Source organism: Melopsittacus undulatus, chromosome 16 (assembly GCF_012275295.1).
Source record: "Melopsittacus undulatus isolate bMelUnd1 chromosome 16, bMelUnd1.mat.Z, whole genome shotgun sequence".
Classification (NCBI taxonomy): Eukaryota; Metazoa; Chordata; class Aves; order Psittaciformes; family Psittaculidae; genus Melopsittacus; species Melopsittacus undulatus.
In genome coordinates this window covers 1,570,459-1,583,012 of record NC_047542.1, presented here as the reverse complement: position 1 = coordinate 1,583,012, position 12,554 = coordinate 1,570,459, and the positions used below count along the sequence as shown (strand labels likewise).

Genomic DNA, 12,554 nt, shown 5'->3' with positions numbered 1-12,554 from the left:
GAAGGGCAGAAAGACAGCAAGGTAAAGGTGACGTACCCTTCACTCTCACCGAGATCGTGTGGCGGATGCTGCCCATCTTGTTGGAGGCCAAGCAGAAATACTCCCCGGAGTCCTCCTCAGAGACGTTGGAGATACGAAGAGCCTTGTTAAAGTTCTCCAGCTTGGTTTTGCCGACTGGGAGCTCTCCTCCTTTCTTGTACCACATGATGTCTGGTGCTGGTCTAAGGAGGGGGGAGGAGATAAACCCTTTTGCAAGGCAAGAGAATGACTCCTAAGAAAACAGTTGAGAATCTTGTCCTCAGTGGGGAACCACCCTTGGACAGTGAGAACCCTGCTCCTGTGAACAGGGCTGCACAACTCAGCTCTTCTGTTCCTCCATGTCCTTACACTCCAAGGAGGTTATGACAGTATTGGTAATAGCAGCTAAAAGGAAAGGAATGATCCTTTCTCCACCAGTGATTCACTGGGGCCCCCAACATAAGAGGGATGTGGAGCTGCTGGAGCAAGTCCAGAGGAGGCCATGGGGATGCTGCAAGGGCTGGAGCAGTTCTGCTCTGGAGCCAGGCTGAGAGAGCTGGGCTGGGGCAGCCTGGACAAGAGAAGGCTCCTGAAGGGGAGACCTGAGAGCAGCTCCAGTGCCTAAAGGGGCCAGTAAGTGTTCAAGGCCAGGCTGGATGGGGCTTGGAGCAGCTGCTCCCGTGGAAGGTGTCCCTGCCTGTGGCAGGGGTTGGAACTGGATGAGCTTTAAGGTCCCTTCCAATCCAAACCAGTCTGGGATTCTGTTCTATGGTTCATCATCCTGGTCCCAGGCCACCCTCTCCCCATCCCCCCCAGTACGTACACTCCTGAAGCGATGCACTCCAGCAAGAGGTCCACTCCTCTGAGCACCATCTGACTGCTCGAGGTTCCATAGGGATACATGAAGCTGGGGGTCGTTTCCGTAATCCCTCGGGCTGAAATCAGCAGGAGAGAAAGAAAACAAACACACAAACAAAACACAGTGGTTTTAAACTCTCCTTTGTTGCGGCAGCAGGGAGCTCATGTATGGGGTGGGAATACACAGTGCTTGCAGGGGGAGCTGTCAGGTTCCTGATCAAGCCTGGGATCCTGAACTCACCTGGAAAGCAGAGGAGGGCTCAAGGTAATACAGTAAAAATGGGTGGAGAGGGGATGCTTGGGAGGCAGAGAGGAAAAGGAGCAGCAAAGGATGGGCAAAGGGAGCTGAGGCGCAGGAATGGACCCATCACCATCAGCTCCCAATGGGGCAGTGCTTTCCTGCCCGCCCCTGCCCCTAGCACAAAGAAATGGTCTGAAATCAGATGAGACTTGGAAATCCTGATGGACACAACACGTAGTGAAAGACAAAGGGAACAAATGGGCACAGGAAGGGTTTATTTGGACAACTGAGCTGCTTTGGAACAGGGATCTCCACAGTATGGAGCATCCCAGCACTGTCTGGGGCTCAAGCAGCACCAAGGAGGTTTCCCACCTTACACAGAGCTGCTGGGCCTGGAAGGACAGTGTCCTTTGGGAAGGAGCAACTTAGGAACAGAGAAAACCAGGATAAGACACGAGATGACTCTACACATACACACAGCGAAGGTCTCTTTGTAGGGCACAGAAATGCGTTATTAATGGAATAAATTCCATTAATAAGTGGAATTATTAAACTAGATCTTGATCAGTGAGGACAAAACAGGATGAGATGGGCTTGAAAGCAGCAGTAGCAGAGATGGAGGTTACGAGATTAGGAGAGGGGACAGAATGGAGTGGGCTGGCACAGGGTCACTGCAGATACCAAATGGATCTGTGGGGAGAGCTCATGGAGCAGGATCTCAGGGTGCAGAACAAGCCCTTTCCTGCTTCCTCGATGAGCAGGAGGCAGCCAGGGGTGCCCAGCACCATGAGGGGATGCCCACAGCTATTTGGGAAGCCTCCCCATGCGCTCTGGTAGAGACAAAGGCCTGGGAAGAGGGAGAACAGGGAGGGCAGGGGATGGTCATGGAGTTCCCATCAGCGGCCTGAGGGAAAGGCTGGGGCTGGGCTCGCAGTGGGGATGAACCCAACCCCAGGAGTTGAACTGTGCCTTTGAGACGAGCCCAGAGCCGGAGCTCAGCCGCACACACGCACCCCACCGCTCCGCACCCCGATCCCACGAGATCCCGGCCAGCGCGTGCTCCTCAGTGGGTTAGTCAATTATTGGATTAATGGATTACCAGGAAGACAAATCTTGCCCTTATCCTGCAGGGCCAGCTCTTGGGGCAGGCACCACCAGGCTGTTTGCTCCCCTGCTTCTGGATGGGATCTCATCCTGGTTAATCCCAGCCAGCCCATGCTGGGGCTGGGAAGGGAAGGACAGAGCCAGCGCCTAGGCTTAGAGCTGGTGCTCATCAAGAGCTCCCATCCCTCTGGCCAGCCTCATGAACTTCTCTCTTCTCACACCATCAGCAGAGTGGGATAATGCTCCATAAGTCACTACTGGCCTTTCTTAGCCATCAGGCTGTGCATTTCACCCCCACAATGAACCATTTGCTCAGGAGCCATAACTAGAAGAGATAAGCAGCAGTGCAAGCCAAAGTTTACAAGCCATATATTAATGATGACAATTAAAAATAAGGGAGATAAATTAGTATCCTATCCACTTGCTTAAGAAACCCAACAGCAATGCTGCAGAGCTGATCAGCTTTTTGCCTTAGTACAGCATTCCTAATCCATGTTTTGCTGTTTAGAGCAGGGAGCAGCCAGGATTCTCCCAGGCAGAGGAACCGCTCCAGTTGGATGCTGTCAAACAAACAGCAATGTCTCACTTGTGTTTGGATGGAACAGAACTGGAAAAATAAATCCTGTGGCTATTTATTACTGCTTAAAAATAGGCTCTGCTTCCAACCTATTGCTGCTGTGCCCCTGTCTCTGTGAAACTGGACCCGTTCAGCTGTGAACAAGGTATCCCAGGAATGGGCACTTCTCACCTACCCCTCCCCACAGCATCTAAGATTGAACATCAACTCCTGTTGCTGCTGAAAGGCAATAATGGGAACAAGCACATCGAGGCACATCCCATCTGTTCCCTCCTGCACACTGTAACCAGCTTTAAATCATCCCGCGGGTTTGCCAAGGGAAAAAGAACAAACCAGACTTTCATTTCCATTTATAAAGGAACAAGGTGAGAAGCTTCTGCTAATAAAGGATTCAATTAATCCTTTCAGATCCTTTTTCTTTCATAACTGCAGACAGTTTGCCCAGGCAATTAAGCTTTGCAGCAAGGAAATCACTGCATCCATAATGAGACACGGGGAGAGGGGCCTGGATGAGTCTCCCGGATGCATCTCCCACAACTGGCCTGGCCCTTGTGCAGTTCAAGTGTCCCACAAACTGCTCGTGCCCCACATCCACGCCAGCCGGTCCCACATCCCTGAGATGAGCTCAGGCACATCCATCACAGGCTGGCAGGGAAGGGGACGTGCAGCTTCCACTGCAGCCCACCCCTGCACAGCCCTGTGCCTGCTGGCTCTGGAGCTGAGCCCGTGCCACAGGGACCAGCAGCCCAAGTCCAAGAGCCCCAAGTCTCCCAAAGCCTAAACCATGTGGGAGACAAGTCCCTGTTCCCCACTCCCCACCCCAAAGAACTTGCTTTGCTGCAGCTGGTTCCAGTGGCCAGGATGGCTGGATAGGGCTTTCCGAGGAGAAACACAGGCTTAGAAGAAGGAAAAAGGGCTGAGGGTAAGAAGTTTATCACCATATCATTAAGGAATGCTGGTTGGAGCTCAGGTTTGCACAGGGGTGTGAGTGATCTGAGCCCACTGTTCCATAAAGCATTCCAGGGGATGGTAAGTGCACATAGCCCATATCACACAGATACCAGAGAGCTCTGCACCTATGAACAGAGACCTATGAGGCTGTGCAGATAAGATCCCATTTCCCTACCTAGGTGACTACTGAGCATCCTTTTTCCCTGCACAAAGATGCAGAGCAGGAGATCAAGAAGCCCACAACCACCTCAGTGACTCTCCCTCCTCTGCCTATGAGCCTGCAAGCATCAAAGCAGTGCCCAGCCAGCATGAAAGTGACGTCTTTGAAATGCAAACACCATGTACACTGTGAGGTGCATGACACATTGAGAGGGATGCTCACCACTGGGTTTCTCTGGTCCCTGGCCCCACATGCCTGTGACAGAAGCATCACCCATGCTCAGCTCTCATTGGGCTGCTGCAGTTCCCATTGAAGCTGATTTTGCCAGCAATCCCTTTCCACAGCCATTTGTACAGATACCTTCAGACTACACCCAGCCCTTCTTCTGCCACCAGCATGTGCTCCTCAGCATCCTCAGGAACCTCCCAGTCCAGTGAGATGCTGCATCCCAGTTCCTTCAACTCTCATGGGGACACTGCACCCAGTGCCCTCACCTGGCACATCCTCCTCTCCTCACACTCCAACTCTCTCCGCTCTAAGCTGGCAAAAGCACTTCTTGTCCCCAAAAGTCTCCATGGAAAAGAAGTTGTACCCTGGGTTCTGCAAGGCACAAAGCAAGCTGGGGCTGCGGGTCAGAAGCTGAGCAAGATTTCACTATAGGACATGGCTGGGGACCAGCATGGTGTCCCCATAAGCAGCAAGGGGGGGCACAAAGCAACCCCTTGCCCACACCAGTACTGGCCTGGGGCAGTCAGGCTCTGTGATGGTCTCTGCTTCACACCCCTGGTAGTGTCTGTGCTCCCCACAAACAGCCCCGTGCCCCCCATGCAACCCCCTGCTGCTGCCTGCATTATCCCACCCCATCCATGACACAGCCAGGCTGCTCCCAGCACCACGGCAGCCACGTGCTTTGTGTCTGAAGCATAATTTATGAGGTTGGGATGGGCTCTCCCAGCAAACACAGGCTCCGGAGGTGATCTCCCTGCCCAAAGGAGAAGAGCCTCATGACAGCATCCAGCACATGTAGAACCTCACCGCAAAGAAACAAAGCACCAGGAACCAAATCCTCCTTTTTGTCCCCTTTTCTCCCTGTGTTTAGCTGCGAACACAATAGATGCCCTTTCTGAAGACAAGGAGAGGGATGGTGGGTCTTAGCTTTAAATCACAGCCTTTGCTGAGGACAAGCCACCTCTTCAGCAAGGCAGCAAGCCAGGCTTAATCAGACCAGACCCTATTAACCCAAACACCTCTCAAACCTCTGTGTATCCGGTTAATTCACTTACAACTCAATCACTGGGAACAGCGAGAACTTCAGGGGGGGTTTATCACCCTTTGGCTCATTCTGCCCCACTTGTTCTGGCAAAGTTGATGCCACAAGCACAAGTGGGGACACGGGCACACGCAGGGGGTTAGCAGGAGTCAGTCAGGTTAGGCAGGAGGGGTTAACCCGTGGAGGTCTCCAGAAGCCAGCATTGACTCACCACTGTACATGGCAGTGTGATTTCGTAAAGACGTTTCGTTATGGGGTTTCTCTGCAATAAACAAAAGACCGTGAGCATCGCGAGGGCCACAGAGGGACAGGGACCAGAGCGCTTCCCAGAGCACGAGAGCAAGGCAGGCAGGGAAGAGCAGGGACACAAACAGGCTCTGAGCACAGCTGCCTTCCAGGACAGACACCACAGCAATAAAGGGGAGGCAAAGAGGACTCTGTCCCTGCTATGGGATGGGAAAACATCAATGGGTGAAAACTGCATCATAAACATTTCCTTGGGGTGTTCTACTCTTTGTTATAAAGACATTTATATCTTTGGGGATGGGGGGAGTTCAGATTGGAGAAGAAAATGGGGTTTCTCTCAGTTAACTATGAAGGAAGTGCATTCCAGCTCCTCTTTCCCAGCATAAGGCACAGGCTGGACCCAGCCAAGCAGCAGCATAGCAGTGCAGAAGGGCATGGGGAAGATGAACAAATAATAATAATAATTAGGTCCTAAAAGCACAATCTGGTGGAAAATCCCTTTTAATTTCCAGACAATTAAAGTAGATGGTGCCACATGCAAACCAACAGCTTTTCAGTAGCACACAGCTCTCGTGTAGTGACAACCACCACCTCTGCTTGAAGAAGAAAGCCCACAGCTGCTGAGGACCTGCCCTCCTCAGCTCACACCATCACCCAAAGTACAGTTTTGGTGTCCAAGAACACCCTGGTTCCCCGTTGGATGTGGCACAGCCATGCTATGGAGTCATCTGCCCAACAAGGGATGGAAGAGGCTGCGTTGGCTACCATATAGCTGTCGCTGTGAGCCTTAAGTCATCAGCCACACACCATGCCTCTGTGCAAGGGCATCAGGAGAGCCCCGCAGATGCCCAAGAGGTACCTGAACCTGGACACCAAGTGTTTAAGGCCAGGTTGGACACAGGGGCTTGGAGCAGCTGCTCCAGTGGAAGGGGTCCCTGCCCATGGCAGGGGTTGGAGCTGGAGGAGCTTTAAGGTCCCTTCCAACCCAAACCATTCCAGGAGTCTGAGATTCACCAGAGGAACTCTCTGTATCATTCCCCAAAACCTTTGCATTTTCCTCCTCTGGCAGCCCAGGGCATGGCAATCCCATGTAATGATTTCTCAGCAGCTGGTAAGCTTCCTTTAAGGACAGCCAATGCTCCTGGCTTAAGGCTGAGATGATGGAGCAGCTTGAGACAAACGCGAGCTCATCTCTTTTGAACATCATAAAGAACTTTTTGTACCCCAGCAGGTGAGGAAGACCCTCAGTTCTTTACATTACAGGGGCCTCTGTGCAGCTCTGGGGGTGGGGTTTGCATCTGATGATAACAGAGCAGGAAGGAAAGCTTAAAGGGAGGATCCAGGAGAACTGAAAGCCATTTCTACAGCACTTGGGAGCAAACCGCTCTGGTGGCATCTGAGTGTGCAGGAGGGGAGCTCGTATCTGTTCACAGGAACCAGAATCTCTTCCATGTGTTCTCTAGAGTTGCACAAATCGGGATGGAGCCTTTGGAGGCTCAAGTGACCACAGGTCTTTGCTAGGATTTCCCCAGCTCACACTTAGCGCAGGGCTCAGTCCTTCCCCAACAGGCAGCCCTGTGCACCCATAAGGAATACTCACAGTTAACTACCTGCACACATCCCTCACCTTTAGCAAAGAGCTGATACTCTTTGTCTTGCTGATTCTCCACTCATGCTTTGCACCAAGGAGAAGCTGTTATAATAAAAGTGCAAAACCCTCCAGGCCCTGTCTGCTCTCACATCACTCTCAGCTCACTTCAATAACATTTCTTCTCAGTTAAGCTGCTACAAGATCTAGTTAAGCTCCTAACGCCAGGATTTGGGAGCACCTTGTGCCTGCTTTGCACAAAAGTCTTCTCCCCAGGCCTTGCATCTGCCAGCACACACGTACTGGGAACAGGAGATGGCTCCTGCTTGATGGCTGGGGTGCAAATGCTGTTCCTGTGCTGACTGCTGCCCTACCCATCACACAGACCCTAAAGGAGAGCCCACGCTCTGCAGGACCAACTCCAGAGCACTATGTCCTGCAGCGCTCTGGCACGAAACGTTAGCATCAGGAACAAACCTGCCTTCAAGTATGCCTGGAGAGAGCCACACACATGCTCCTCCTGCTCCCCAAGCCAATGCTCCTCACCATGGTGAAACGGAGATGGCTGCATCTCCTGCTCTCATGAGTACACGCTCAGAGCCCAGAGGCTCAAGGCCTCCTGTGATCACATTCCAGAGCAAAGGAACAGCTCCTGCCCCATAGGTAAATCCTGAGCTGTGCAATGTTCACACACACTCAGTCCCCAGTGCAACACCTGCACATGAGCCTGGAGCAAACCAAGGCTCCTCCCAGCTTTTCAAACTAGGGAAGCATCACTTGATGTTATACCTTTCCTTCAGGATGGGAGCAGTGCCCCATCTGTGTTGAAATGCTTCCCAGTCTATGCCAGACACACAGATATACCCACACCAAGCTGCCTCTGCAGCCCTCAACCCATGAAGCTGTGATGCTGGAGGGAAACCATCCCTCAGCCCTCATCCAGACTGGTTCTTGTTGTACCCTAAATGAAACGCAGGAAGCCACACTTCTCCCTGGTAGCTCTCAGTGCTGTCAAGGATGGGAATCAGGTGTCTGGAAGGAAAACCCTGCCCGAGAGGCCAGGGAAGAGCCACCCTGGGCGGTCACCATGACACTTACTGGTTTTCACCTTGAGGGTGTAGGGGTTTTTCTGCTGGATGGTGTGGGTGAAGTGGAAGCGCGCGTTGCAGCTGTAGTCAGTCTGGGCATCCTGCAGCATCACGTTGGAGAAGTACAAGTCCCCGTTCTGGCCCTGGGAGACACGCTTGTCCTGGTGGATGGGCTCCATGGCTGCAGGGGGGAGAGGCATTGAGAGCAAGTCAGGTACCCCCACAGGTGGTAAAGGAGGAAAGCAAACCCAGGACTCAGGCTGCACATCATAGAATGGGTTGGAAAGGACCTCAAAGCTCCTCCAGCTCCAGCCCCTGCCACAGGCAGGGACCCCTTCCACTGGAGCAGCTGCTCCAAGCCCCTGTGTCCAACCTGGCCTTGAGCACTGCCAGGGATGGGGCAGCCACAGCTTCTCTGGGCACCCTGTGCCAGCGCCTCAGCACCCTCACAAGGAAGAGCTTCTGCCTAAGAGCTCAGCTCAGCCTCCCCTTGGCCAGGTTAAAGCCATGTGTGCCACACGAGTGCCTCCAGCTCTGAATGAGCAGCAACAATGTTCAACAGAGCTATTTGAAATGACCACTGCAGGTGATGGAAAGGTTGCCCAGGGGGTCCATGGGGAAAGGGTTTTCTGCCAACTCACAGCTGCTCATCCAGAAGATGACGGGAGAGGGCAGGCCGGGGGGCGGGTTGCACTGCAGGCTCAGCGGAGCACCTTCATCCACCTCTATCACATCCACCTTCTCCTTGGGCCACAGGGGAGACTCTGCCATTAGAAGCAAAGACAGCATGTGAGGAAGGGAGGGTGGCAGCACTGCAGATCTCTTCCCACTGGACCTGGCCTGGTTTCAATGGAGTGGCCTCAATGCAAACTTCATTGCTATACACGCAAGATTCCAAATATATCCCTGTTAGCTGCAGCCATCACCCCCATGCCTTCGTCTCAGCCCTGTTGCTGGACACATCCCAGCACAGGTAACACATGAGGCAGGATGAGATATTTGAGCATTTAATGCCTCTTTTACAAGCTCTCACGCGATGCTCGGGGCTTTCAGGCTGCTGGCTCTGCTGTTACTCACTCGAGACCTGCAGGTGGATCTTGCTGGAGAGAGCAGTGCCATAGTCATTCCGGGCGAAGCACTGGTACTCGCCCTCATAGTCCTCCGGCCGGCCCCCGCTGTGGAAGTCAATGACCAGTGTCCCCGACCGCCGCCGCATTGACACCTTGGGGTCCTTCGCCACGTTGAAGAACTTCCCATTCCGTGTCCAGGAAAAGCTGCAATCACAGGTTGGGTTTGTCAGCATGGACCGTGTGGACCTGGTGAGGTCCTTACCTGAGCTCTAATGAGCAGTAGAGCTGCAGCACAGGGCTGAGGATGCACTTACGTGGGCACAGGGTTCCCTTTGGCTTCACATTCAATGAAGATGTTATCCCTTGGGTCGACGATGTAGTCCTTCACGGACTGCTTGGTGATTGTGGGGGGTTGAGGCACTGCAAAGCAAAGGAAAAGCCATGAGGAGGGTTTTGTGGAGAGGGTGAATCCCTTCTTTGCCATCCTGCAGCAGATCCTGATGGGGTTTCAGCTTCTTCCTCAGGCTGGATGGACAATTTGTGCTTTAAAGACCTCCAACAGCTGAGGGATTTCCCATGGGAGTGCTGTTCATCACCTCTTGAACCATCAGCATTTTGGGTACCAGAAATCTCCTGTTTCTCACTTGGAATCTTGGTGTCATTAAGGAATTTCACAGTCACATCTCCTTGTGACCACAGACGGAATCAGACCGAAAGGCATCCTGGCTGCACACCCCAAAGAGAGGGGCTGCAGCAGGGACTGGAAGCCTGAGACCCACAGCAGGACCATTACAGGTTCTCCCTGTGCAAACCCCCCGGGTTACCCCAGAGGGGCTCAGCACTGGGGTCTGGAAGGGCCGGGTGTGTGAGAAGCGTTGTGCAGGCAGGATATGGCTCTGCTCCTGAACTGAAGAGCTCAGTCCTGTGGCTGAGCTGGCAGGAAGCTGCTCAGGTCTGAAGCTGTTTGCTCGCCCCCTGAGAGCTACAGTGATGCCCACACGTTTCAGCCTATGGAGCCCATTGGGCACACGCACCCATGCAAGGCAGAGGCACCTGCTCTCCTCTCCCCTGAGCATCAGCAGTACACCAAGCCCCGGCAGAGACAACCTTTGCATTGCAAAGATGGCCCAGCTCCTGCTCCAGGAACAGCAGCAGAGCCCAGGCACTCCTCCCAGGCTCCTCCAGCACCTCCCTGTCTCTCCCAGCCATGCCTGGGGCTGGATTGACCACAGAAGTGTGCAGTGCACCCAGTCACCATGTGCCAAGCCACAGCCACCACTGCCCCTGCGTGGCACAGACCCCTCGAACCCTGGTTGGGCCATGCAGGACAGGCATGCACAGGGGGGTGAGGGGAACACTTACATTCACTCTGAATATTTGCTGTTATTCCCAAAGTGCAAGCATGATGAGGAAAAGAGAAAAGGTTAATTGAGGAGCAGCCCTGCACACGTCACATACACAAACATGTGGAGTTACCGTAGGGCTCGCAAACACTGCACACAAATCACTTCATGATCCAAGTGTGTTCTCATCTACTGCAGAAGAGTCCCATTGACGTTAACAAAGCCAGGGCTGAAGGAACCACCTCGTTGTGTGCATCCAGCAAAATTCCCATTGCTGGGAATAAGAGTGCTGCCCCCAGGGTATTTTCATCTGGACTCGAGCCTGGGACCTGTTCCCTGTGCCCTCAGGTACCACAGGGCTTTATTCCCCTCCATAAACCAGAGCTCTCCCACCCTTTCTCTTCAATCTGTTCCAAATGTCAGCCAGAAGCCACCACCTCAGATTCTTCCTCCCCCTTTTGCTGCCCAGAGCAAGAACCCAGAGGGCAGAGATTCCTCCCATCAGGACACCTCTGTTGCTTCAGCCTGGATTCAGACCCGGCACAGGGCTGTGTTTCCCTGCTAACACTGTGCTCGCTGGGGGATGTCTGCAGTGTGCAGAAGGAAGAGGATCCTCGCAGCGTTGGCCTGATTGTTACAGCAGCAGCTACGGGAGGGAGCTGGGCCACAAAGAAATGGCACAAGTGGTTTCCAGAGCAGTGGCTCTCACATGAACCCCACCTCAGGTGCATTCAGACAGCTCCTGAAGATGCCCATTCAGCAGACGCATCAGCCCGTGGCCCCCTTCCTCCTCGCTCCATATCCCCCAGCTCTTCCATAAAACCTAATTCCCAGCTCAGAGTCCCAACAGAGAGAGAAAAACCACATTGCTCTGCAGGACCTTCCTGGGTCTGCACTATCCTCAAGGACACAGGTGTCTACTCGTGCTTCATAAGACTAGCAATGTGCTGGTACATGGCTGTGAGCCCTCTGCTCAGCTTTTGAGATAAATCACTGTTTGATGTAGACAATCTCGGGGCTTTATAACAAGAAAAATAGCCCCAAACAAGCACCAGTGAAGAGAAGCTGAGGCAGGAACAGGACCTGGGCTGGGCACATCTCCACCTCCACAGCAGGAGCTTTTAGAGGGGTAAACCACAACTTACAGTCCAGAGGGACTTCAATGGTGCTGACGAGGTGATGAAGGTAGAGAGCAAATGCTATTCCTGCGCGGGTGAGGTGGGGTCTTCGCATGACCATTTTGGATGCTGGGCAGCGTTGGGACCTTGGTCGTGTCCCCCAGGGTGAGCAGAGCAGCGGCAGGCACAAACGGATCCTCAGCTGCAAAACAAACACAGAGCCAGCATCACCGACCCAGTCACAGCCCATCTCTGCCTTCTGCCTGTTGGGAACTCTGGAGAGAGTGTTTCCAGTTCAAAGATATAGGTGTGAAGGGACAGGGGTGTGAATAGTGCCAGGAAAACAGTCCCCAGGCTCTGGTGACCCAGGTACAAGCCCATGCTCATGGATTCTCCCAACCGCTGGCAGAAAACTGGCCTTTTGGGGTTGTTTGTTATTTCCCTACCTCATTGGTATAGGCAGAAGCTCTTCCCTGGGAGGGTGCTGAGGCACTGGCACAGGGTGCCCAGAGAAGCTGTGGCTGCCCCATCCCTGGCAGTGCTCAAGGCCAGGTTGGACACAGGGACTTGGAGCAGCTGCTCCAGTGGAAGGGGTCCCTGCCCATTTCCAACTGCTTCGCTCCCTGTGCCAGATGTGCATCAGCACCACCCTCACCTCCCGGGGACTGCCAGGTTATCACACACATCCCTGTACTTTTTATTTTGCTGTTAAGCCCACAGACTAAATGCAGATTAATAAAGAGTGAAAAGGAGGAGAAATCATCCCATTTGTACCATAAAACCCCCTTAGAAACACTGCTGTGGCACATCACGGCTGAGATACATCCCTCTGCAACAGAGTTATAAAAAGGACATCAGCCGTGCAGAGAGCTCAGCTCAGAGCAAGAATGGAGCCAGAACAGCGAGCAGTGGAAAATCCCAG

General features: G+C 53.3%; 1 protein-coding gene across 6 annotated transcripts in view; it reads right to left on the bottom strand.

Annotated features, from left to right (window-relative positions):
- The window catches only part of NFASC (neurofascin), an 80,674-nt gene that overhangs the window by 40,091 nt on the left and 28,029 nt on the right, over window positions 1-12,554 (bottom strand). For 3 of the 6 annotated variants that reach the window (XM_034069977.1, XM_034069974.1, XM_034069976.1), the window contains exons 2-9: window positions 11,660-11,834; window positions 10,534-10,551; window positions 9,486-9,591; window positions 9,179-9,375; window positions 8,743-8,865; window positions 8,112-8,282; window positions 842-953; window positions 37-221 (exon numbers count right to left, since the gene is read on the bottom strand). In XM_034069977.1, the coding sequence (XP_033925868.1) occupies window positions 37-221; window positions 842-953; window positions 8,112-8,282; window positions 8,743-8,865; window positions 9,179-9,375; window positions 9,486-9,591; window positions 10,534-10,551; window positions 11,660-11,753 (1,006 nt within the window). In that variant the 5' untranslated portion in view covers window positions 11,754-11,834. Of the gene's footprint in view, window positions 1-36; window positions 222-841; window positions 954-5,390; window positions 5,442-8,111; window positions 8,283-8,742; window positions 8,866-9,178; window positions 9,376-9,485; window positions 9,592-10,533; window positions 10,552-11,659; window positions 11,835-12,554 lie in introns of all 6 variants that reach the window. The other 3 variants (XM_034069973.1, XM_034069975.1, XM_034069978.1) reach the window with 2 other exon arrangements.